The sequence below is a fragment of the Corylus avellana genome, chromosome ca2 (genome assembly GCF_901000735.1).
Source record: "Corylus avellana chromosome ca2, CavTom2PMs-1.0".
NCBI classification, from domain to species: Eukaryota; Viridiplantae; Streptophyta; class Magnoliopsida; order Fagales; family Betulaceae; genus Corylus; species Corylus avellana.
Window position 1 is genome coordinate 33,017,766 of NC_081542.1, and position 24,648 is coordinate 33,042,413.

At 38.8% G+C, this 24,648-nt stretch overlaps 1 protein-coding gene across 6 annotated transcripts in view; it reads right to left on the reverse strand.

The window, feature by feature from the left end:
• Positions 1-2,831: 2,831 nt before the first annotated feature.
• The window catches only part of LOC132172823 (protein MOR1), a 49,060-nt gene continuing 27,243 nt past the window's right edge, over positions 2,832-24,648 (reverse strand). For 2 of the 6 annotated variants that reach the window (XM_059584394.1, XM_059584390.1), the window contains exons 16-54: positions 18,372-18,443; positions 18,173-18,280; positions 17,970-18,075; positions 16,933-17,045; positions 16,749-16,836; positions 16,475-16,575; positions 16,205-16,312; positions 15,995-16,100; positions 15,841-15,920; positions 15,610-15,759; positions 15,400-15,475; positions 15,063-15,187; positions 14,592-14,702; positions 14,366-14,515; positions 14,145-14,219; positions 13,969-14,050; positions 13,777-13,892; positions 13,595-13,696; positions 13,428-13,502; positions 13,240-13,335; positions 13,050-13,151; positions 12,828-12,929; positions 12,430-12,612; positions 12,210-12,321; positions 11,830-11,906; positions 11,683-11,762; positions 9,935-9,997; positions 9,712-9,844; positions 6,217-6,339; positions 6,061-6,138; positions 5,753-5,911; positions 5,502-5,660; positions 4,969-5,066; positions 4,635-4,791; positions 4,437-4,553; positions 4,167-4,262; positions 3,955-4,026; positions 3,519-3,807; positions 2,832-3,440 (exon numbers count right to left, since the gene is read on the reverse strand). In XM_059584394.1, the coding sequence (XP_059440377.1) occupies positions 3,169-3,440; positions 3,519-3,807; positions 3,955-4,026; positions 4,167-4,262; positions 4,437-4,553; positions 4,635-4,791; positions 4,969-5,066; positions 5,502-5,660; positions 5,753-5,911; positions 6,061-6,138; positions 6,217-6,339; positions 9,712-9,844; positions 9,935-9,997; positions 11,683-11,762; positions 11,830-11,906; positions 12,210-12,321; positions 12,430-12,612; positions 12,828-12,929; positions 13,050-13,151; positions 13,240-13,335; positions 13,428-13,502; positions 13,595-13,696; positions 13,777-13,892; positions 13,969-14,050; positions 14,145-14,219; positions 14,366-14,515; positions 14,592-14,702; positions 15,063-15,187; positions 15,400-15,475; positions 15,610-15,759; positions 15,841-15,920; positions 15,995-16,100; positions 16,205-16,312; positions 16,475-16,575; positions 16,749-16,836; positions 16,933-17,045; positions 17,970-18,075; positions 18,173-18,280; positions 18,372-18,443 (4,512 nt within the window). In that variant the 3' untranslated portion in view covers positions 2,832-3,168. Of the gene's footprint in view, positions 3,441-3,518; positions 3,808-3,954; positions 4,027-4,166; positions 4,263-4,436; positions 4,554-4,634; positions 4,792-4,968; positions 5,067-5,501; positions 5,661-5,752; positions 5,912-6,060; positions 6,139-6,216; positions 6,340-9,711; positions 9,845-9,934; positions 9,998-11,682; positions 11,763-11,829; positions 11,907-12,209; positions 12,322-12,429; positions 12,613-12,827; positions 12,930-13,049; positions 13,152-13,239; positions 13,336-13,427; positions 13,503-13,594; positions 13,697-13,776; positions 13,893-13,968; positions 14,051-14,144; positions 14,220-14,365; positions 14,516-14,591; positions 14,703-15,062; positions 15,188-15,399; positions 15,476-15,609; positions 15,760-15,840; positions 15,921-15,994; positions 16,101-16,204; positions 16,313-16,474; positions 16,576-16,748; positions 16,837-16,932; positions 17,046-17,969; positions 18,076-18,172; positions 18,281-18,371; positions 18,450-24,648 lie in introns of all 6 variants that reach the window. The other 4 variants (XM_059584393.1, XM_059584389.1, XM_059584392.1 and 1 more) reach the window with 3 other exon arrangements.

The window sequence follows — 24,648 nt, forward strand, 5'->3', positions numbered from 1 at the left end:
ATATTCTCCAACAAATTTCACAAACAAAATATACTATTAAAGTACAGGAGTTCTACATGACTACAAGTTAAATGCAAAAGGCCATTGGTAGTCTGCTAGCTACAGTATCATTGGTAAGGCGAAGGCGATCTCCACTTCAGATTTCTCCTAAGGATAAAAAAAGAATACAAAATAATAAATATTTAGAATATTGTAAATGAAAAAGTCCATAAAAAATACTAAATTGCTAATTGTTAAACAAAAACTTACTATGCACTTCTTTTTAAGTTCATGTAGTGCTCTGACACAATCACCCTCCACATAATAACATCTTCACAGGTCCCCAAGAGGTAGCTCAATCGGTTGGGGACTACGCCTCATGAAGCGGAAGTTACTAGTTTGAATCCCTCCTCTCCCCTCTTGTGTGGATATGTCAAAAGAAAAAAAAAAAATCTTAACAGTTTCTGTAGATAATGAAGTTCTATGAGGATCAATAGCCCTTTCACCAGCATTGAATGTGGACTTTGAAGGGGATCAATAACCCTTCTACTAGCATTAAATGTGGACTTTGAAGTCACTGTAGTAATTGGTGTTGATAATATATTCTTAGCCTTTTTAGACAAAATGCGATACTTAAGGGTATTTACCTTCCACCAATCAAAGGCATTCAATTCCACACCATTGTCAACAATTAGTACATTCTCCTCCAAATATGCTTGCAAATTTGATTTAGCTGACTACAGCAACGTGTCAACATTTCTGATGAATGAGTCATAGAGTTCCTTACCACTATGAAGGTTCTTCGCAACCTCATTGACTGAACTGCTTGAAGAGCATCCAGGAGCACTACTTTGCAGCTATCAAAGTACAAAGACACTACATTCTTGAAATTCTGCAAAATAGAAGGCATATTACTTGTCACTTCACAATGAGAGAGACTCCACAATAGAACGGAGTTGCCGAAAAGATGAACAGAATACTGTTGAAAAAGGCATATGTATGAGGTTGGGTGCAGGATTGCCAAAGAGTTTTTAGGCTAAGGTAGTTAATTATGCATGCTTCATTAACAAATTGATCTCTAGCCGTAGGGATTGACTTCAAGGTTTCAGAGGAAGTATGGTTAGGTAAACTAGTTGATTATTCTATGTTAAAAATATTTGGTTGCCTGACAAACATTGATATGCAAAGTGGCCGACCCCCAACAAAGTCTTTTAAAGCTTTGCCGAGGGGGTGGTACTCCTCAGGAGAAGACTTTAAAAGGTCTTTTTAAAAGATCTCTCGATGAGGTCCGTAGATGCTAGAAGGGCACCACTAAGCAAGGACATAGTTTTTCACATGTGGCCTTAAAAGTCTTCGTCAAGCAGGATTTATTCTCCAGGTGAAGCTTTTAAAGGAACTCTTTTAACAGTCTAAAGTATATTTTAGGGGACATTGAGTAGTTGATTTAGGAAGAAACCGTTAATTAAGAGAAATATGGAGAAAGGGAGAATTCTTTCTTCTCTCAGATTTACATAAGAACTAAAGATGAAATTGCTCATCAACAAAGAAATGCAGCGTAATTGAAACAAGCATTTGATGACAAGCGTGAAAATTGTTTTTGAGTTGCATTGCTGCACAAAGAAATGCAGCGTAGATTTCAAAACATTAATCTTTTTCCAAAAAAGAAGAGACTTTGCTACACTTACATACAAGTTTTACGGAGAGATGTTTACGCACTGAGCTGGATCCAACGTGGCTTTTGCCACGTCTGTTTAAGAAGAAAAAAATTCAACCTTTTTGATGGGAAAATGCTACAATGCAATAAATTTCTCACAATTGGCCCATCTAATTCCTATGTGGCAAAAGGCACATGACCATTTGCAATTTTTTATTATTTAATTTTTTATTTTAATTTTAAAATTAAAATCCGAATATAGAAAGATTAATAAAAAACTTAAAAAAATTAAAAAAGGTGGCCTAGACTCACATTTTTATTTGATTTTATATTTTTTTTATTTGATTTTAATTTTTATTTTCTTTCTAAAAATTAATTAATATTTTATTATTTAATTTAATTGGGACATGTGACATTGTATAGGCCGTTGAATAAAAATGAATGGCTAGGATTAAAAATTGAAAAATCTCCGATTCTCCCAATAATGGGAGGGGGGATCCAAGCATGCAAATCCTCCATTTCTTTCGTTTTTTACAGGGTAGAATATGACATACAAAACCCATTTTCCTTTTTTACGGGCAAAACTCTTTTGTCTCTGTAAATATGGTGACCAAAACACTCTTCTCTGAAATAGGTAAGAAAGCCAAAATTCTCCTTTGTTCTAACCGGAAACAGTGATTTGCTTCCACTAGATCTTTTTTATGCTGATTTGCTTCCACGCTAAGGTATGTCCAAACAAAACCGACCACCGAAAAAAAAAGATAAAAAAGAAAAAGGTCTCGTGAATCTTATCATACTTGAAGGAACAAAACAAACCAACCCAAACTGGAAAATAATCGTGATCCGAAAGATGGTGGCTTTGCGCAGTGGCTATGGGCGTATTCTGGGGATGGCGTTCGGCACTGGGTTGATGGGCATATTCCAGGGACCGCGTGGGTCACAGCCGTGACCCAGGCGGGTCTGAGAAATTTTTCTCTAGTGTGTGTGAGAGAGTGAAAGAGAGAGGCACTGGGCAGCAGAGAAATTTTTCTCTGCTGCCAGTGCTGCGTGTGATTGAGAGAGATTTATTTATTTTCATTTTTTATGAATTTCTCTCTATTGTCGGCCACATCCAAAAAGGTTGAATTTTTTTCTTCTTAAACAGCTCCAGCTCAGTGCGTAAACATCTCTCCGTAGAACTTGTATGTAAATGAAGCAATTCTCAAAGGCGTCCGTTCAATTAAAATTTTCATGTCAGAAAAGAATTTAATGAAAGCTCAAATTACACTTACAAATGTTTAAACTAAGAGCAAACCAGGCATATCCGCCAAAAAGAAGATTTAACTACAATATACACTATGCAGAACATTAGATACCAATAGCACATGGCCAAAAAGTGCTACTCCTTAATAGCTCTGCTACAATATCAAAGGTTGCCACGCACGACGTCAACTGGTGAAAATAGCCCAACGAATATTTGTACTGGCGGCAACTGCCCGAAAATGTACTCTGGCTCCTCCATTTACAACCAATATTATATATATATATTCTTCTTTTTACAGATGTTCAATTGATCCACTTTTGAGTCTCTCCATTCGGGCCTGAAGCCCAGACAATGCTTTCTCATCCATGGGAAGAACACCACTCTGTACTGTATTCTCTGCACCGGTGCGGTCTGATGCATGAGGAATCTGACTAGAAAATCCATGGTTTAAGCTGTCATTCATGGACATCAGTGGCCTGCTTCCTGCATCTGGGTTCCCAGCAGCTGCTGCTAATTGCATGCTCTTCATCCTTTCTCTGATTGCATCTAATGTGCCACTGGTTACTGCAATTTCTTGATAAATGAGTACAAAATCAAGAAACAACAAAACAAATCAAAACCAGACTCACTAGCATAGATTACCTCCAGTTATAAATCTCTCATTTCTTTGGTCGCCTAATGAGTTCTCAGAGGTGAATCCCCTTGAAGAAGTAAGGGCATTTATGGCCCTGCTGTCTTCAGTATACGACAGTGGTAGATTAAAGTTTGTTGGATCGGATTTCACATTCAATGATTTTGCATCATTCAAAGCATTTGTATGTACAGGGGAAAGAGGAGCAAAATCAGGGGAAGAAATAGTTAAGGCCACTGGAGGAGGGGTTGACATTGGCAAACTCGAGGGAGTCCTTCCAGCTGCTGCATTCTTCTCCATCTGCAAAATTATATCCACAATTTCAATTGATATCTGTGTGTATATGTGCACATGCGTGCACACATTTTTTGCAGCTGCATATTTTACTTCACAATTTTTCTTAGGCTGTAGTTAAATAATTCGAAGGCAAGGATGATGGTCCAAAACCTGAGCTAAACCATCTCTAATGTAAGTCCGAAATGCCTCACTCGCATTTTGGAGCTGAGAGAATATATCAACCTGAAACAATAATTACAAATACTATAACCAGGTAATCAAACAAACGACTTAAGAAAGCGTTATACTTGACGACTTTTGTTTCCATCCCACAAATGAGAGTATGCATGTTCCAAATGGAAACAACAAACTCAATTACTTACCTTTGGGTACAACTGAGTTATGCGGTATAGCTCATATAGACCAATGGTACATGTTTGCTTGTCACCAATTTTCTTGAATATAGCAGCAAGTTCTTGCTGCAAGTTCGGGGAGGGAAACCAAACAAATTATTATTGAGTTACAACAAGAGCAATGGAAAAACAAAATGAATGCAGGAGTGGAATTGATAAGAGAAAAATATTACAACCATTTAGGATAACCACAAATGAGTTATTGAATAATTATGCACTTAAAAACTGGCAAAATGATACCTTCAATTGAGCATCAGCAGAATGCGTGCCAGATGATGGATTGTTAGCCACAGAATCACCCCAATGAGTTTGCCCCCCCGTCCCGGAGGAGGTCAACATTCTTGCTGCAGCTAAAGTCTGAATTTAAAGGAGTAAGAAAGCCAGGTAATTCTCCATCAATACATCTAGAAAAAACATATAGCCTGACTAGATAAATACCTCAAGATTAAGATCAATGTAGGCAAGAATAATTGGCTGAGGTTTCATATCTATAGGAACCATAGAAAGGTGACCCTTTATTGCAGCTCCACGAAGCTTCACAAGTTCATGTAGTACAGTCTTGACCATACGTAATGGTTTGTCATCAGCACCAGCTCTATTGTAAATATATATTTTAGATGGAAGCAAAAGGAGAAAAGAGATCAGTTCATATAGGGTAAGGAGATAAATAACAATAGATGCCATATTCAAAATGAACAAACCACACATACACGCACACCTAAATAATAGATGCCTTATTCACCAAATAAAATACAAGCGATAAAGCAGATACCTCCTCCTGATTTCTTCCATCCCCAAGTCTTGCAGGTATAAATGGATGCTTTGAAGGATACGATCAAGATCAACATCGTATATGGTGCTTTGAAGAACCTGTACCAATGAAAGCAGATCTATGACATAAGCAACAACATCTGACCATATATTAGAAAAAGAAAATTTAAAAACATATCACAGCAATCCTTCATCCATATGAACAGGTTACCCTCAGTAAATTTTGTTGCATCAATAGAATTTCAATAACCAGACTCTTTTAAAAATTTTGATAGTCATGGTTTCTTAACAATAAAGAATGACAACTCTTGGAGAAAATGACTATCTAGCATAACTAGCACTTCATCAAAATTAAAATTGTCCGACCTAGCTCTTTAGGAAAAAGCCAAGAAACAATATGAAGTCATTACCAAGGATAAGCATTTAAGATTTTCAACTAGGTGCAGAGTTTAGTACTGTCTTACGAAAGTGCTTCAGAAAGAAAAGATACTTCTGAAAATCAAAGTAACCAAGGAACTGAAAAGGAAAAGTTACCTTTGTAAGTTTGATTAAGCATTTGACAACCAAATCAGAGAACTTTTGATTTCTGGTAGCAAATGACTCGTTTGCTGCTAGTGAAGGCCATCTTGACGGATCCAATGGACGTAAGAGATTAATCAGAACAACAAAGGATGAAGTTCGGTCTGCATTATCCTGTACATACAACCACTTATTAAGCTCAAATAACAGATGCATAAAACTCAGTGCAACATGGATGTATTTTCAAAATTCAAGTAAACATTAACCAGAATCTTAAGCATCAACACGTTCAAAGCTTTCAGAAGTTGGCTGCCATCATCCATATGGGGAACCCTTTCATCCAATAGCCAAAGCAGAAGCTCAGTGATAAGACTGTCAAGGGTACTCTCCTTGACAGCATGTGCAAGTCTTTTATTTTGAAATGTCTGCAGAAAATTCCATATCATTAGAATTTTATAACAAAATAATTAATTGATGCAGAGTCTGGGAAGAGAAAATTTGGAGTCTGATAAAACGTAAACATGCATAAAAGAGCAGAAAGAAAAATGTCAGGCTAGTAGGGTGGTACACTTACCTGCATCAGAGTGTTCAGGACATATTTGCAAGACCTTGACGAAGCTCCAGTCAGACTGAAGTCAAAAGTCTTTGCTACCTATTAGGAGAAGAAACAAAGATATGAATATATAACATTTTCAAATTAACTTCATGATAAAAATACAAGTGTAATTGCCTTATTTGCCAAGCATGAAACCAGCCTATCTGAATCCTTCACGAGTTCATCCATTGCGCTGCCATCTGGATCACTAGTGGCCTGAGCCAACTCATGGCACACAACTTTCATTCCTTCAACAGACTGCATATCACAGGCATATTTCAAAGCTCAAAACTTCTTTTACACCGAAATAACATGCATATACATAAACGACTTGCATGTCTCTGTGTATGTGTGTGTGTATTTGAAAGAGACACCCTAAAGAGAACAGCAGCTTAGAAAGAATTGACATCCAAGCACAACAACTAAGGAGCTCAGAACGTGATTAGTTATGGAAATAGGTCTCATACATTCAAAAGGTTAGCTGCTAGAATAGATGAAATTGATATGGAAAACAAACCCACGACGGGTGAATCAATCATAAAACAATTATAGCAAACGAGGATGAGAAGATAACCACACCCCATTAAGTGCTCAACTGATACAGTCTAACTGAGAAGTTTAGGTTCAGATGAAGCCACTATCTTCGTAAATCAGATGATATATTGATTACATACTAAATAAAAATGAAAAACTGGGTTCTTCTGCTAAATCTGAGGATGTTTATACATAAATACCTATATATGTATACATGTATATGCATGTTCGTGTGTGCGCGTATATATACACACCAAAACACACACATGTACACATACATTTGTCTTTACTAGTGGCCTAAGCATGCCAAAGTAAATTTTTCTCAAATTCTTCACAGTACAACAGAATATATTCCAATTCCAGAAATCCCCTTCCAAACACCATACCTTGCCAAAGATGAGAAATTCCACCTAGGCATAAAAGACAGTAGCAGCAAATCAACAACTACATATCAAAATAAAATTTTTTAGAAGTAAATAGGAAGCCAAAAACTAGAAGCAGCAGTGAGCCAAATGAACAGCGCTGTCAATACTTCAGAAGCCTTGCTTTTAGAGAGCCAGAAATGATTCATAACCAACGTTTTCTTTCCTTTATTATATAATTGAGCCTAGTTTGGAAAAATATAAGGGTGTAGGAAATGTTATCAAAATTTGTTTGATTTGAGGTGGTAGATGGGTCAAGCCAACAACTTCACCACCTGTCAGGGCATTGACCCACTCAATCCTGAGAAGGCGGAAAACCAATACCCACAAGTCTCTAGCCACTTCATAATGGAGGAAAAGATGGTCAACTGTTTCCCGCTCCTCTTACACATACAATATTGACTCGCCACATTGACACACCTCTTTCTCAAGTTATCCATACTTCAAATCTTTCCTATATTGCCGACTAAACAAAGATCATCACTTGCGAAGGACCCTTATTTTCCCAAATGCACTTCCCAAGAAAGGGAGAGCAAGTAGTAAGAGGAATAAGCGCATTTTAGAAATATTTTACCTCAAACATCTGTCTTTTGGAATTCCATTGGAAAGAGTACAAAAGATTTTTATTTTTATTTATTTTTTATTTGGCACCAAGTATCCGAAGCTTCGCTTCAACTAATCCTGGGGGTGCACAGGCTCTCGGCAAGGAGTTTCCCACAAGTGCACCTCAGTTAAATCAAGGGGTGAACCTCCAGTCCGATCACCCCAAGAAGCAGTTTGCACTCAGTGAAAATAATATAAAAGATTAAACAACAAGGTAATCAATTCCACCTCCCAATCATGCGATAAGATAAGGAAGGTGTCGATAAAATACTGCAAGTGATCTGCCATCGAAGCCTCGAAGAATCAAGCTATTCTACACAACTCCGAGAATGATGCCTTCAAGGTCTGATACTCGCAACATACATCATGCCAAAATTTGATCTTTGACCCATCACCCACATCAAATCTAACAAATCAATAGAATTGCACCCATGCCACAAAGCCTCCCCTCTTTGAGGCATTACCCCATAACCATTTCCCCAAAAGAGCTCGGTTAAACAAAAACATATTTCTAACACCCAAACCACATGAGGATATCGGAGCACAAATCTTTGACTAACTTACTAGATGGTATTTAAATTCATAACCCACTCTGCCCCACAAAAAGTCATGTTGAAGTGTCACAATACATTTACCAACACTGGTAGGGATGGGAAACAAGGACAAATAATTAGTAGTCAAGTTAAAGAGCATGCTTTTGATCACCATCACCCTTAGACGGATAAAGTTGCTTCCAACCAACCCAACAATGTTTCATCTTTCTCAATAATGCAACCCATATTGATTTTGCCTTGAAAGAAGCCCTCAACAGAAGACCTAGGTACTTTCATAGGCAAAGAAGACACCCTACTGCCAAGGATATGAGACAAGCCTTCAACATCTTCCACAACACCAATAGGGGCAAGCTTTGATTTAGCCAAATTAATTTTCAATCCTGACACACCTTCAAAACATAGAAAAAGGCAACACAGATTATAGAGGTGATGAGCGTTTGCCTCACAAAAGATCAAGGTGCCATCCACAAATAACACATGAGACAAGGAGAGCTCATCATTACTACTAGACCTCACCAAAAAACTTGATAAAAGCCTCTTACTTTTAGAATGCACAACCTTCACTTGGGCCAATACTATCTGATCTGGATCGCTTGCACTACAATGGGCTTAGAAGAGATCCTCTGGGTGAGGCTTTGGCTCAACAACAATATCTACTCATGCATTTTACCGAGCCTACAGAACCCAAGCCAAAATCCTTTCTCCCGATTAAAAGGTTGATTTTTTCCTCGTTATGTGGGACCAATGTTATTAGTGGGCGAAAATCAAGACTTTCACCCAAAAGCCCCATAGAGTCTTTTAAACCAGTTTTCCAACGAAGAAACTAGGAATCACTCAATCCCCAATCACTACCCCAATGCTCCGTTCCTTTGTCTCAAAAGCATCAATGGCAGCAATGCCAGAATTGCCCCTACAAGAAGTGGAATTTACTGGGATCTGCCCCGCTCAAACCGGCAACCTCCGCATACAACTGCATACCCACCTCCACCGTTGGAGCTTTCAACATCGGCACTAGTAATACCCGTGCCTATTGATATGGCACCAGCTATGGGTTTTCCAATCGTCTCTGATATGCTCTCAATACCGTATGCCAACTAGAAAAAATTCAAAGCATTTGTAGCTCACCCTGGATGATTTTACATGATCTTTCGACCCCACCCAGGACAGAGACTTTTCCCAAGAAAATTGAACTAAAAACCCCTACTTAAACTCAAACTCAAAAAACTTAGCTTCAATGACAAACCATCTCAAACTCCCCATTTAACAATCTTCAGTTGCGTAGTTCAGTAACTCTTGAAACAAAGATTTAATTTATACAAGTATCCTAGAAAAATATGTCAATTCAATAGAGGAACTTTTATGAATTTCCAGGCCAACTTTTTACATAATTAAGGAAAATTTCTGCACTAAATAAATGGACACATCTAGTGACAAGGTGCAAAAAATCAAATATTTTAGTTTAGTGCATGATGAGTGCCCACAGAATAAAAAACATTGACACAAGATAAGTTGGACACCTGCTCAGGAGAACCAAAGGAAATGATATCCAGAGCTTCATTCCAGTCTGTGGGGCCGTTGACACTAGCAAGAGTCTGGGGCACCAACTGTCTGTCCATGTGAAGCTCGGTATGACCATAGTTTTTCCTGGAACTGAATGACATTAAGATCATGACAGAACTATGCTGTACCAAACAAGAAAAAGAACTACAAAAATTTAAAATCCAAAAGTGTCTATTGTACCTTGAATATATTGGGCCAGAAACAGAACGTGAAACTTCCCCACTTTGCTCTGCAACATCGGAGCTGGTAATCACAGATTCACAACAGTAAACATGTTGAAAGTTCAGAACTACCTCTAAGGCAGCAACAAAAATATTACAGCTAATTATTGAACTCATAGTCATAATAGTACACATGGTTTACAAGAACGTTTCCCTTCATTAACGAGAAAATTTTCTAGTCTGCTTCTCTGCCTTCTTTGAAATTAAATGAGTAATTTGAGCAGGAAAAAAACACTTTATACAAATGCAAGGACTACGACCAAAACTTTTCCAAATCATTCCAGGTTCTTTTCCTGGCCCTTTTTCTAATTTAAAAAACAAGATTGTAAAAGTTATAGTATCATAAGTTCTGTCAATCATAACATGAAATGTTGAAATAGCATGACAGCCATGAAAACTGTGCATGATAACATGAAAATTGTGGATAAAAATCCAAATTAAACCTCAGCTTTTAGACTTGTAATAACCATGAAAAGAATTATAAGAAACAGCATCATAAGTGATGCAGCCAGCAAGCTCTGATTTCATGTTTATGGGGTGTCTTCAATATTTTTCACAGCTCTGGCGGACAATTAATTAATCTAGTTTTGGGGCAGTTATGCCATTAGGTATTTATTTTGTAGTTTGTGCTGAATCTAGGACAGTCATGAGTCTTTATTTTTTTGTTTGATAAGTACAGTCATGAGTCTTTATGAGAGTCAATAAATCTTATTTGACTTTTAATTTTCTGGAGTGTTACAATCTCCCCCATTCAAATTCTTGACGTGTCAGGACCCATGTCATGTAATGACTAAATGCAACTTTGTGTTATTAGGTTGCTCCGATATCATTTGAAACAACCTATGAAAAGTGCTAGCTATGTCCATGCTAACACTTCAAACGTATGGGCCAAGTTGCAATTGGAGTTCCCATTAATCACTTATAAAGTCCAGTTTCACCTAGTAAGGAACTAATGTGAAACTTAGCACCCATTAATTCTTTTATAAAATCCACTACTCCATATGGACAATTCATCTTCCCAATGTGAGACTAACTTTATAAGGTATCACAATCTCCCCACTCAAATCCATGAAGTCCTTATTAGGACCCATTTCATGCAGTGTTTCAGCGTCACATGGTGGTACTAGGTTGCGATGATACCATTTGTAATGATATAAGGAAAATGCTAGCTACATCTTCGCTATCATTCTAAAATGACTAGTCGAGTTACAAATCAAGAATCCTTATGTGAGTCATAATAGAAGTATTTATTATGCTAGTTGTCTCTAGAACGTCTTGGAACTAAGAGATAATTATTAGGAGATGTTGAATTACATAAATCAGTTCTGAAGCATGGTAAGATACTTTTCTGACCAAACAAAACTATTGCAAAGAATTATTCTCTACAGCACTACTTTGGGTTTGTCTTTCCATCTATTCCCCTACCTCTCTTTATTTTCTCTAAATCAGCTTCAACAGTCCTTAGTGTTCTGTGGACTGCTCTGTCCCTCATCCTTTTTATAATTTGATAATATAAAATAAACAGTAGTAATAGTAAGACGTAACCAACAACAAATGTTGGAAGCCAAATAATCATATTTCACATTCACAAATTGACTATCATGACACAGAATATGAAAGATTGGAACTAAGAAAAAGCAAAGGCAAAACTTATGCTGCAAATGGTACAGATTCATGCATATCACAAGCATTAAGAGCAGAACAGACCCATTTTCTCTGACAGAACGCCTTAAAGCAGCTCTAGCTTCACCAGGCCTACCTTCCTTCTTCTTTTCCATCTCGCGTACCTGATAAAATGCATCCTGGTAAATAGATAGAAACAGAAAACAGAACAAAACAGAAATATTAACTTACCTTCCACTTAAATCTATCATCTAACATGCTTTTCTGAGCATCTGTTAGCTTCCCAACATATCTCCATATGTCCTCACCTACAAAAATTTGGTGCATAGAAGTGCTCAGCAACAGCCAAGCAGTAGGGAAAAAGGAAGGGAGACAGATCAAACACCAGTGGCCTCAACTTCAAAGTAAGACAAAGTTAAGGAAATCATACACTCCTATTAAAATACAAATCTTTATTCAAACCAACAAATAAGACCAAAACCTCGCACACAAAATTAATACTATGATAAAAAGAATACAGGCATAAATCATCAAAACGGGAGCTATATACATTACAAAAACCTCACAACAAGTCAAAACTGGCATTGTGGCATTCAGACACAATGACATACCAAGAATCTTATAACCCAAAGCTAGCGTATTTAATGCTGCTTTCCTAATTTCACCATCTCGTTCTGCTGTCAAGCTTGCAACAATTTGCAACGACTTCAATTGTCCACTAATCTGTTCAAACGAGAGTAGACACAAGTATGTCAGAAAACCAGAAAATCAAAGTAGTAGTAGAGCATCAACAATTGATGTAACAAACAAGCCAAAAACCTCTAACTTCACCTCAGCTCCATGATGATCAATGATGAATCCAACGAGATCAACACACTCTATCCGAGTACGGTTGTTCTTTGATCGCAAACCCTCCAAAATATAAGGGAAACTTTTTGATGCTGAACATATGGTTACAATTTGTTTGGTCAGCTCCCGCATTTTCTCTCGTACTTTCTCAATGTTATGCCCTGACTGCAGCACAACATAATTTTCAGCATTTTCCTCCATAACCATTTTAACTTGCACACAGCAGATATCATAAAGCATACCACATTGAAAAAACCCTAAAATATGTATTATTGAAACAACCCGACAACAGCGAAATCAATAATGTCAAATAAAGTTTTGAGCAAAAAATAATAATAATGTTATTGATTATATGCATCCAACCAAAGAATATAAGGAACCTTCTCTATTAAGCATGGAAGAAAGATGGCTGCTTCAGACTCGGTCAAAGAGTAAGCCTCATCCTTCAAGGTGTCAAAAAGTTCAGGAAGAAATTCTAGCGCCTGTTTGTTTCACCAAAAAGTAGTTAGATTTTGTATAATAGATGGAACAAACTTATAAACCCTGAACAAACAAATAACGTACAGAAAGAAAGCACTAATAAAGAGAGAAAAATACACCACCTTCAACAGGCATGTCGTGTTCGATTTACAGAACTGCAACACAAACCACCTTAGAAGTACATCCAGAACTTCAATAATTTCCTTTGCTATGGATGGAAGTGCCTGAAATGTTTATAGAAGATTCATATAAAACAAGCTTCATATACTCAAATGAAATTCAAGTACTCAAGGACATGAGAAAGCAAAACACCTTCTGTAGCATCTCAAGCCCCTCCACTTGCTTCTTAAAATCCGTACTTAGAAGCCGCCTATGCAAATCCTCTCTGAAGTACCTCATCATATCATTCTACATCAAAGGCATGTCTCAAAGATCTTTGACAACTTGGTGCAACATGGGAAACCTAAATATCATTCTATGAACACCATACAAATACAAACCTCAAGATCTTGAATCTGTTCTATCCGCGGCTCTTCAAACTTGAACCTACGAACTACCATTCTCTCCCGATCATCCTGTATATAAGCCATTCCAAATTACAAATAATTTATATGCGTCTTAGATTCTTCTATAGAGGTTTCAACTTTTCAAATTTCAGCCAATGTACCTTGTTCGAGTCCTTGACATAAAACAGTGCCTGAGACTGTACAGCTATATCTTGAACAGACGTTACTGACTCTGTCTTTGAGCCCTTTGTTACAATGGCTCTCTTTCAAGACCATGAGACACACAATCAATACCTTCATTAATTTTGAACAAGAATATGTTACTGAAGACAGTATAACATACCGAAGACATAGTTCTATTTCCATGCTTCATTACACCATTTGACGTAGATTTTCCAACCCTTGAGCTGCTTTTTGATGTTGGCCCTATTGACATTACTTTTGCTGATTCAAATGATTCTAAGAGAAAAAGGTTGTGTTAGCATACAACACAACTAACCAAAAAGAAAGTTAACTAAGCTACCAGCAAAGCCACCTTGAAAAGCCCCATAAGGTTTCAGTCGTTCAAGAACGAGAGCTAGAGCTGGTCCATGCATGTCTTTAACTATCTTTTCGATCTGAAACAAATCATAATATCAAGAAAATGTTCAGGGACCAATCATAGCTCAGATGAATTATAACATGCACCAGAATTTTATCTAGCAGACATACTGTTTCTTGTCCACCAACTCTCAAAATTTCATTAATGCATGTCTCTGCCGCTTTTCGAACATCTGACGATTTATCCTAAGAAAGATTCCACGCACGTGTAATTTCAATAGGGGGCAGGGGGAACCAAAAAAAAAAAGAACAATATATATGCAAAAGTTATAATCAGGAAAAGTTTGGCCAAGAAACGACTGAAAATTACTCTTTCGTAAATAAACTCTTACTGTCATGGCAGAACAAGCTGGTTTCAGCAGATATGCTGCATCAGAAAACTCACTTACTCCAGCAAATTGCTTTGACAACCAGTCAAAAAGATCCTTACGTCCTTCTGCCCCAAGCTTAGTGTCTGTCAATGCTACTGTAATGCAAGGAACCTACAAAAAATTATTGTTACAAAGCCTGACACTTAAACAACAAACCTTCAAAACATCAGGTTAAATAAACAATTACCATTTTATCAAGATGCACCGCACCAAGCCAAGAATCTAAAGCATTCAAAGTGCATTCTCTCATATGCTTCTTATTATCACCAAGACATTTCAAAACATCAGATAGAATGCCCTGTGATAAAAACAATTCAGAATAACTCTCAAGCTCCTAGAAGAAAATGATAAATGTAAAGGGTTGTTTGTTAACAACCCGGGTACTGTGCACCTTTTTGTGAAAAAAAAAGAAGAAAGAATAATGATTAGCATAGAAAAGTAAAAAAGTGGTATTGAAAAGTGAAAAAGTTTTGTTTTGTAGCGATTTTGTTATTTGAATAATAGTAAAAAGTAAATGATGTGATATAAAAAGTGAATGATGTAATATAAAAAGTGAGAATGTTTTGATATTGCTCTTTTTTTTAAAAAAAAAGGAAGTGAATAGTGTTTAGGGGAGGGAGGGCGTTTAACAAACACCCTCTAAATAACATTTACAAACCTTGCTTGATTTTTCAACGGCCGGTCCCATTGCAGAGGCAACACTGCCAATAGTTGTTAAGGTAGCCATGACTAAATTTTTGTTGCTGTCAGATAGACGCCCCCTAAGAGCCCCAAATAACTCAACTGGCAGTCAGAACAAACAGATTGTTTAACAAATTAACTATATTTGCAAGCAAAAGGGTAAACAAGAAATGAAGCTTATTGTAGAAGCATGGCGAGCAGCATAAACAGCCGCTGAACCAACAGCGAGAGGCAGGGAGAGTAAAGGAATAATAGAGGGAGCAATGGTCTCATTTATTTTACAATCTTGAACAGAATGCACAATGGTATTACACCTGTTCCGGTTGGTTGAATTCGCTTATTAGCCTCTTCCAAAATCTTATTGACAGCTTCAATTGACTCTAAACGAACCTGAAACAAAGAAAAAAAAATCCAGAATCCAAATGATTCTAGTCAATTAGTGTCTTCTTGAATCAGTTACTAAATATTGACCGCAGAAGAAGTTAATAAACCAAACTGGTGTTAATATATACAAATACTCAAACCTTCCAATCAGGACTTTCCAAGCTCTTGAGCAGAGTAGGGGTGATCTTTCCACTGATATCTTCACGTGGAAGGCTATCTAGCCCACCAACTGTCACCGACAAATTGGATTCTGATGCCCTAACAGTCTTCTTCGGAGCTGCAGAAGCACCCTGGAGGATGATATACAAGGATACTCAGTAATCCATAAACAAGAAACAGACATATGAAACGATAAAACAAACTTCTTATACCTCAAAGGGATTCTTTTCATACTCGGTATCAAGTGCACTAAGCAGCGCAGGTTTGACATCTGCCAGATATCCTTTAATATCTGCGAAGGAGAATTTGTCAGAACCTAAAAATAAAATTGAGGCAGACGGACAGTTACAAAAAATGATTAGCCACCTGGACCAACAAATTTATGCACAACACCCAAGAGCTTAATTGTAGCATTTCTAGTGGCAGCTGCACTAGACTGTAGTCCAGTTTCTTTGCAGAAATCAATTAGATCCTGCAAAATTACAGTGAACTTCATTATAAATAACAGTTTATAATCAAAAATCAAATAGAAAGAAAGACTGCACATGATACTAATGTTAGAACAGAACTAAACACCTTGAGTTTCAAATGTGATACACCAAAGTCTTCAACAGCTGACACCATCCATAATATTCCCTCACTGAGAACCTTAGGATTCTTATGCTCCTTAACAATTTTGTAAAGCTACAAAAAGATCACAGTCTTTGAACTATTATCTAATACTATTGTCAAAATAAATTATATCCAAATGAACATAGGCACCCTTCATCATTGCTAAAGCAGACACTCTAAATATGCATACTTTTAGTTGCACACTAAGGGAAATTATATAAACTTCATACTTACTCTTTCAAAAATAAACCCAGGACCTACTGCTTCAGAAAAGGTAGTGAGGCATTTCATGGCATGAGCACGGGTCTTAATATCAGCTACTCGTTCACTTATACCTGTCAATAAGGCAGATTTAATCCAGCTAAGGCTAAAGTTGACTTGACATAGATTCATTCAGCCACAAGAAGAAACAGCATAAGCATAGAAATAGACATCAGGTGCACTTTAAAAAAATTATGCAAAGCCAACCAAGCAGCTAGCTGTTAATTCAAAATATAAGAACACTAACCAAACAAGCAAAGCACTACACATTTCTTTGGAAACTTTGTCGCTGTAGAAGCTATGTAAGTAGTAACTTCAATAACCTGTTGTTGAACCTGCATTGCTCGACTAAATGCTTAACATTTTTTGCGCCAAAAAAAGAAAAGGAAAAAGACGAATCTCTCAGACAGCAAAAGCAAAATCCTTAATACCTGAACATTTTTCTCACTCCAACCAGGCAAAGCAGAGAGTAAACGAATCAAAATCTCCACCGACTGGTCAAGTTCCTGTAAACCTTCCACTTGCTGCTTCAATAAGGAAATTGCTGGAACAAAATTTAAATTTTAGTAATCATAAACTTAATCAAGTACTTCAGGGACAGACTAAGAAAAATCCTCAAGGAAAATGCACAGGAAGGTAATGATCTCTTTATAGTACATTTTTATCCTATTGTACAAAATAGTCACCGCACAGTTTCAGCCAATACATAAACCTACCAATGTCCATAGCTTGCACCAAAACCAATTCAAATGCAGGGGAAAATGGCTCCAGTGAATCATAAACAGTAAATGGTAGGTGAATTAGTCATTTGACAGTTCCAAGTCAAACTAAATCAATGACAACTGTCACCTCAAAAAGTAAGATTCAGGTCACATATGTACCAAAAGAGGTGCCGGTACTGGTTACTTCTTAGGTTTTAATTTGCAACTTAAACCCAAAATTATTATAGATTGGAAAATGAGTCAAATTCCAGCAAAACAAAAAACCATTAAGCAATGAATATAGTAATTGATTTTAGATTTCAGTTCTTCCTCTCCCTAAATGGGGCCTCTTTTGTATACTTAATGTTTACTTGGGTTGCACCCATTTGCGCTTTCAAAATAGATTAATTTATTTATTAAAAAAAGGTCACAAAAACATACCCTAAAGAGAACTATGTATGGTTGCACATCAATACAGCAAACACAAGTTTAAATATATATGTATGTTTGTGTGTGTGTGTGTATGTATGTATATAGATAGATAGCTACTGACCATGTATGTAGAGGCCCCTATGCTTTTATTTTATTTTCTTTTTTTTTAATGGAACTTTCTATTACTGATCAAAAAAATGTATATAAATAGATAACTCATCGACCAGTTCCTTTTGGATAAATAGGACCATTCAACCTAATCATTCTTCAATTTGATATTTGACTAGCTCAAGAAGCAACATCACAAAGGATGTCAAAGGTAGATGACAACGAACCTTCGAGTCTCTCTTTCCATACAGTGCTCTTCAATTGAGAAATGGTCTCTTCCTGTAAAAGAGAACCTAATCTGCGTTCAATCTCTTCAAGACCCATTTCTGCTGGCTGAAAAATTTGAAACAAACTAAAGGCAGTCAGCACAGAGCTTGGAAAAGTAAACTAAAATCAAAGTAAAGCTTTCACAAACAAACCATTCATTTACCTCAATGTCTTCAGGAGGCTCAATTGGCTTTGAAGATTTCAGTTGTCCAGTTCCATCACTTTTCTTGTTAGCACCTGATTTTATAGAGCCCCCCTTTTTTATAACAGGCTGAAAAGAAGCACAACAAATCAACGAGGAAACACATTGTGATACAAAGTAAATTAAGTAACAAGAAACACGAACAAGCAGAAAAACTCACAGCTGCCAGAACAGGCCTCTTCCCACTAAGCATGCTAGCTGCCGACTTTCTCACAAACGCACCTTCTGAAGTCTGCAACTTAATCAAGTATGACATCTTAAACTTGAAATCTAAAAATAGGAAAAGAATAAACTTGAATGCCACACTAAACCCTACATAAACTAGAAAACAGTATAAAAGAAAAAGTAAATAAAACTCTATATAACTCACACAACACTATACAGTTAATATATTCAAGATACAGCAAAGATAACACTACAATCGATTACTGGTATATACATTAGGTTAGGGACTTCCATCTTGTTTTAGAGTTTTAACTTCTATAAAGACTAGGCATAAAACAAGTCCTTTGTGCCCTCTTATAAGCTTGCCACGTCAGATTGGAACACCAAAACACTTCAAGCTGAAAGCACCGAATCACACCAAACCCATCGACCAGAAATGAACAAACACTCACACTGGGTTGTCAGCAAAGAGAAGGCCTGAGTACGGTAGCCCCAGTGAATCTTAAAAATATGTTTTAGTGGTCATCCTTTTTTGACACCTTTATTAGTTGCAAATTTTTTTGCTATTCTTTATTCATGCATCCTTTATAAATTTGAATTGTAGTAGGGTGATCAAATCTCGAAGAAATTGGGCTGAATGAACCATATTTCACCTCTTTTATTTGAAGCTCCTCTGAGTCTGGCTTCACTGATTCTATCGTCAGTGTTGTTCTTCTAAAAGCTGCAAATATTGTTTTCATATGGTCCATGGACATAGTTGAGGAGTCTCAAGTCATTTGGTGCATCTTTTGTTTCTTGGTTACACACATACACAAATCCGATCTCCTAGTTTTCCTCTAGAGCACACTGTTCGTCCACAATCTGTCACGCTTCGCAGTGTTAGGCGGCAACTGCATGGGTCTACCTCAACACGTTGCAGCGGTGCTACTACACTATGCCAGTGATGCGCACTGTGACATTCAGATTTTGGTTTATGAGTTTGGTGTGATTTGAGTGTTTTGGTATTCCAATCAGATGTAGCAAACTGTTATTAGAGGGCACAAAGTACCTACTTTATGTCAGGTCCCTATAGAAGTTAAACTCCTTGTTTTATATTTGACATTTGTTTTCTATGCATTTAAAGGCATATTGGTCGTTGTTCCACACTATCTCACAAGTGTTGTTGATGAAGAGGTGATCCTAAAAATTCGCGTAGTTTGTGCCAGCTTACATCATTAAGTTCCACCATTCTACTTTTGGTCCCAACCTCCTCTAATTCGAGAAAATAAAAAGGATTACTCTCTGGTAGTGTCAAATTTTTTTTTTTTTTGATAAGTAATGATGATATAAAAGAGCGCAAAGGGGCGCAACCCATATACACGGGAAGTATAAACAGAGAGCGCCTAGGAGGAAGAGAAATGAAAAAGAAAACCAGAGAAACTAATCACTAAAGGAGCTAGCCAAGCGGCCGTCCAAGAGTAAAGAGTAAAGAATAAGAAATGAGTCAATTCCTCTATGGTCCTAGTGGAATTTTCAAAACATCTATCATTTCTTTCATTCCAAATACACCACATAAGACATAGAGGGATCATCTTCCAAACAACCGCGCTTCGAGAACGACCTCCTAACCACCAGCTATCAAACAAGGCCCTCACCCGGCAAGGCATGACCCAATGCAACTCAAACCGCTGAAAAATTGTGTGCCAAAGAGCACTTGCAAGCTCACAGTGGAGAAGAAGATGATCGGCTGACTCTCCGGTCTTCTTACACATACAACACCACTCCACAACCACTATATTCCTCTTACGCAGTGTATCATGAGTCAAAATTTTGCCTAGGGCCGCAGTCCAACCGAAAAAAGCCACCCGCTGAGGCGCCTTAGTACGCCAGATGCTCTTCCAAGGAAACTCCTCTTGATTAGAAATGGCCAAGGCCTTATAGAACGACTTAACCTCAAACTTGCCCTTCTTGGACGGAGACCAGCAAATACGATCTACGCTGCCTAAGGAAACCTTGCAAGAATACAACCGATCAAAAAAAGGAGAAACCAAATCCATCTCCCAATCTTGGACCGATCGTACGAAAATGACATTCCACTCAACAACCCCATTCCTCCCAATAAAATTATCCTTCACCCAAGCTTCTTTGTGTCTGGCGATACTGTATAAGGACGGGAAAGCTTGCTTCAAAGAATTGTCTCCACACCAAATATCATGCCAGAATCGGACTTTCGAACCCTCCCCCACCTCAAAACAAATACCTTTGGCAAAGAAATTCCACCCTTTCCGAATATGCTTCCATAGCCCCACACCATGAGAGCCCGAAACCTCCTTCGTGCACCACCCACCTTCTTGGTCTTCATACTTAGCTTTGATCAACTTACACCAAAGCGCCCCGTTCTTATTTGCGTATCTCCAAAGCCATTTCCCCAAAAGAGCTTGATTAAACTGATGCAACTTCCGAATGCCAAGACCACCATAACGTAGAGGGCTACAAACTTGGTTCCAACTTACAAAATGCAACTTGGGCTCATCCCCCATTCCTCCCCACAAGAAATCTCTTTGGACTTTCTCAATCCTTTTAGCTACACTTATAGGGATCGGAAACAGAGACAAAAAGTAAGTCGGAAGATTAGCCAAAGTGCTCTTAATGAGGGTTAAGCGACCTCCTTTAGAAAGATACATTCTCTTCCAACCTGCCATCTGACGTTCCATCTTTTCGATCACTTCATTCCACATAACCGTATCCTTGTACGACGCCCCAAGAGGGAGGCCCAAATACTTCATAGGCAATTCGGCAACACTACACCCAAGAATGTTAGCTAAGCCCCCAATGTTCTCCACCTCACCAATGGCCACAATCTTTGACTTTCCAAGATTCACTCTCAAACCCGAAACAGCTTCAAAACATAAGAGAATGAGACGAACATACCGGATTTGCTCGATAGAATCTTCACAAAAAATCAAAGTATCATCTGCAAATAAGGAGTGTGAGATCATCAACTCCGACAAGACCCTATTTCCCACCGAGAAACCAGTCAAAAGGCCTTGGTCAACCGTCACATTCACCAACTTACTCAAGGCCTCCATAACAAGCACAAACAATAACGGTGAGAGGGGATCCCCTTGCCTGATTCCCCTCGAACTGTTAAAGAACCCTTCCGGAGAACCATTCACAAGAATGGAGAATCTTATCGTCTTAATACACCATTCTATCCAAGCCCTCCACCTCTCGCCAAAACCACATCTATGCAGCAAATACAAAACAAAGTCCCAATTTACATGGTCATAGGCCTTTTCCAAATCCAATTTACAAAGAACACCTGGCACCCCTGATTTCATGCGACTATCCACACATTCATTTGCAATAAGAACGGAATCTAGGATTTGCCAGCCCCCAATAAAAGCATTTTGAGAATAGGAAATGACCTTACCCAAAACAGTTTTCATCCTATTGGCAAGAACCTTAGACACAATTTTATACAACCCTCCCACCAGGCTAATGGGCCGAAAGTCCTTCATCTCCAATGCATCCGCCTTTTTTGGAATCAAGGAAATAAAGGTTGCATTCAAGCTCTTCACCAATTGACGTCTACGATGGAACTCCGCAAAAACCGCCATAATATCTTGCTTAATAACACCCCAGCAAGCTTGAAAAAAAAGCCATGGAAAAGCCATCTGGACCCGAAGCCTTATCACCATCCATACCTTTTACCACCTCCCAAACCTCCTTTTCCTCAAAATCTCTTTCTAACCACCCATTGTTCTCCTCCTCGATGGACAAAAAAGGTTGGTTATCCATTCTAGGGCGCCAAGAGCTTTGTTCCGAGTAAAGACTTTGGTAATACTACACTATCTGATCTTTTACCTCCACTGGATCACCGGATAAGATGTCATTAATACGAAGCACTTCCACACGGTTGTACCTTCGGTGAGAATTAGCCATCTTGTGGAAAAAGTGAGTATTCCGATCCCCCTCCTTGAGCCACAAAGCTCTCAATTTTTGACGCCAGTGAATTTCTTCACACAACAATGTATTCTCCAAATCTTTCAACTTGTCCGCCTTACGGACTTTCTCCTCTTGATCTAAGCCTCTCGATTCTGCCAGCTCATCCAACTCCTGGATACCTCCCAATATCCCCAAAGACCTCCTCATTCCACCTTTTCAAGTCCACTTTAAGGGATTTTAATTTACTAGCAAGCACAAAACTAAGCAAGCCCTCAAACGAATACGACCCCCACCAAGAAGCAACCTTATCAACAAAACCCTCTGCCTTAAGCCACATATTTTCAAATTTAAAACCCTTCTTACCTCCACAAGGAGTCCCATAGTCCAGTAATAAAGGGAAGTGGTCCGAGAGTAGGCGTTGAAGTCTCCTTTGTGATACTGCTGGATAGTGATCTTCCCAATCCGAAGACAGCAAAAACCAGTCAATCCTCGACCAACTCTCATTTTCTTGATTATTGGACCAAGTAAATTGACCCCTCATCATCGGAATATCCACCAGATTATTCTCTAAAATGAAGTCCGAGAAATCCATCATGCCCAAAGAATAAGAAGAACCATTGGAGCGCTCACTGGGAAAGCGTACAATGTTGAAATCCCCGCCCAAACACCAAGGGAGCTCCCACACCCTCATCAAACCAGCCAACTCTTCCCAAAGTGCCCTTCTCTCCACTTCCTCATTCGGCCCATACACTCCCCCAAACGCCCACACCCATCTATCCTCTACATTTTGAAAAGTGCAAGCCAAAGAGAAATGTCCCACACACTCCTCCTTACACTCCACTACCCTCCTATCCCACATCATTAACATCCCCCCCGACAATCCATTAGAGCCTTTATACTTCCACCCCACATGTTGACCTCCCCAAAGACTATGTATCACCTCTCTGGAGATAGTCTCCATCTTCGTCTCAATCAAACACACTACATCTACTTTCCAATCTTTCAAAAGACCGCTAATGCGCAACCTTTTTTTGAGGGCATTCAACCCTCTCACATTCCATACTACTATATTAAGCTTCATAATCCACCAAAGCGACCCTCTCACTTTCCTCAATCTCTTCAAGTCCTTTGAGTGCAAGAACACATGCAGAAACACCTCCCAAGTTCGAATCGTACTGCCTTCTAGAAGCTTCAATAGCATTGAATAGAGCCTCCAAGTCCTCCTTTTTCCCCTCATCAGAAACTCCAACTTTTGGGCAAAATTTGAGGCAATTTTCAACTACCCAGCTGGATGATATCGTGTCTAACCCTAAGTCCTCCAAACCTACTGTTTCAGCAATTTTATCCCCATCCACGCCTGAATCAGACCCAAACAACTTCAATGCCGATGTTGGATCCATCCTTTCCTGCCCAAATTGAATCAACGGACCCAATCTCCTATCCTCCCCCCGACGAGCCTGCTGACCCACTCCCCCACGGCCAAACCAACCTTCCGGCGAGCGGGACTCCCCCCAGAAACTGACGTGTGGCCAGAAATGACCCCTCCCCAGCCTCGCCGGTCTCCATAGGCCTCTCCAGCGCCGTCTATTGCTCCTCCGACGACAAAAACGTCTCCGGCACCCTCTGAGACTTTTCCGGCGTCGGTCCCAATAGCCCTTTCAGCTGCCCAAACGTCGACGTTGAGGCTTCTAGCAAACCCACCCATGTTTCATCCCTTCTCTGCGGCCCAGCCTTCCTCCTCCTATAGGTCAGTAGAGTTATCCCTTTACCAATGGGCTGAAGCTCCTCCACCGGGCTTGCGGGAGTTTTTAGAACTGAATTCTCTTCGGCCAAGAAAGCGCAAGCATCCCCCGCAGAAGTGCCAAAACAGACACCCTGGGAATCCCTTTTGCCGCTGACCCAACCCCCCCCCCCCTGTTAGCTCTTTGCTGGCCAACAACGAACGCGCCAATGAAGGCGTGAGAACTCTCGACCCAGTCGCAACTTTCTCAGAGGCCGCCGATATAGCCAGCCCAACTTGAGAATGAAGACAATCTTGAGATGGGCTAAAACTATAGCCCACACCTGAGCCCACGACACCTCTTGGCTTAAACATCACCTTTTTCTTCAACTTCAGCCTGCTATTGGCCTTTTTTTATTTTTCCTCCCGGCCCAATTTTCTCCTTCTCTTTCCATACAGCCTTCCACTGACCTGCAGCTTCCTCCTCTCCCAGCCCAAGCCCACTGAGCTTCATCTGATTAATCACCCTGTCAATCTTATACGTCCCCACGTCACATTCTCTCTTCAGACTTCTCAACGACTCCTTCACGTTGAGGAGCTCAATACCTACCTCAGAGTAGGTCTG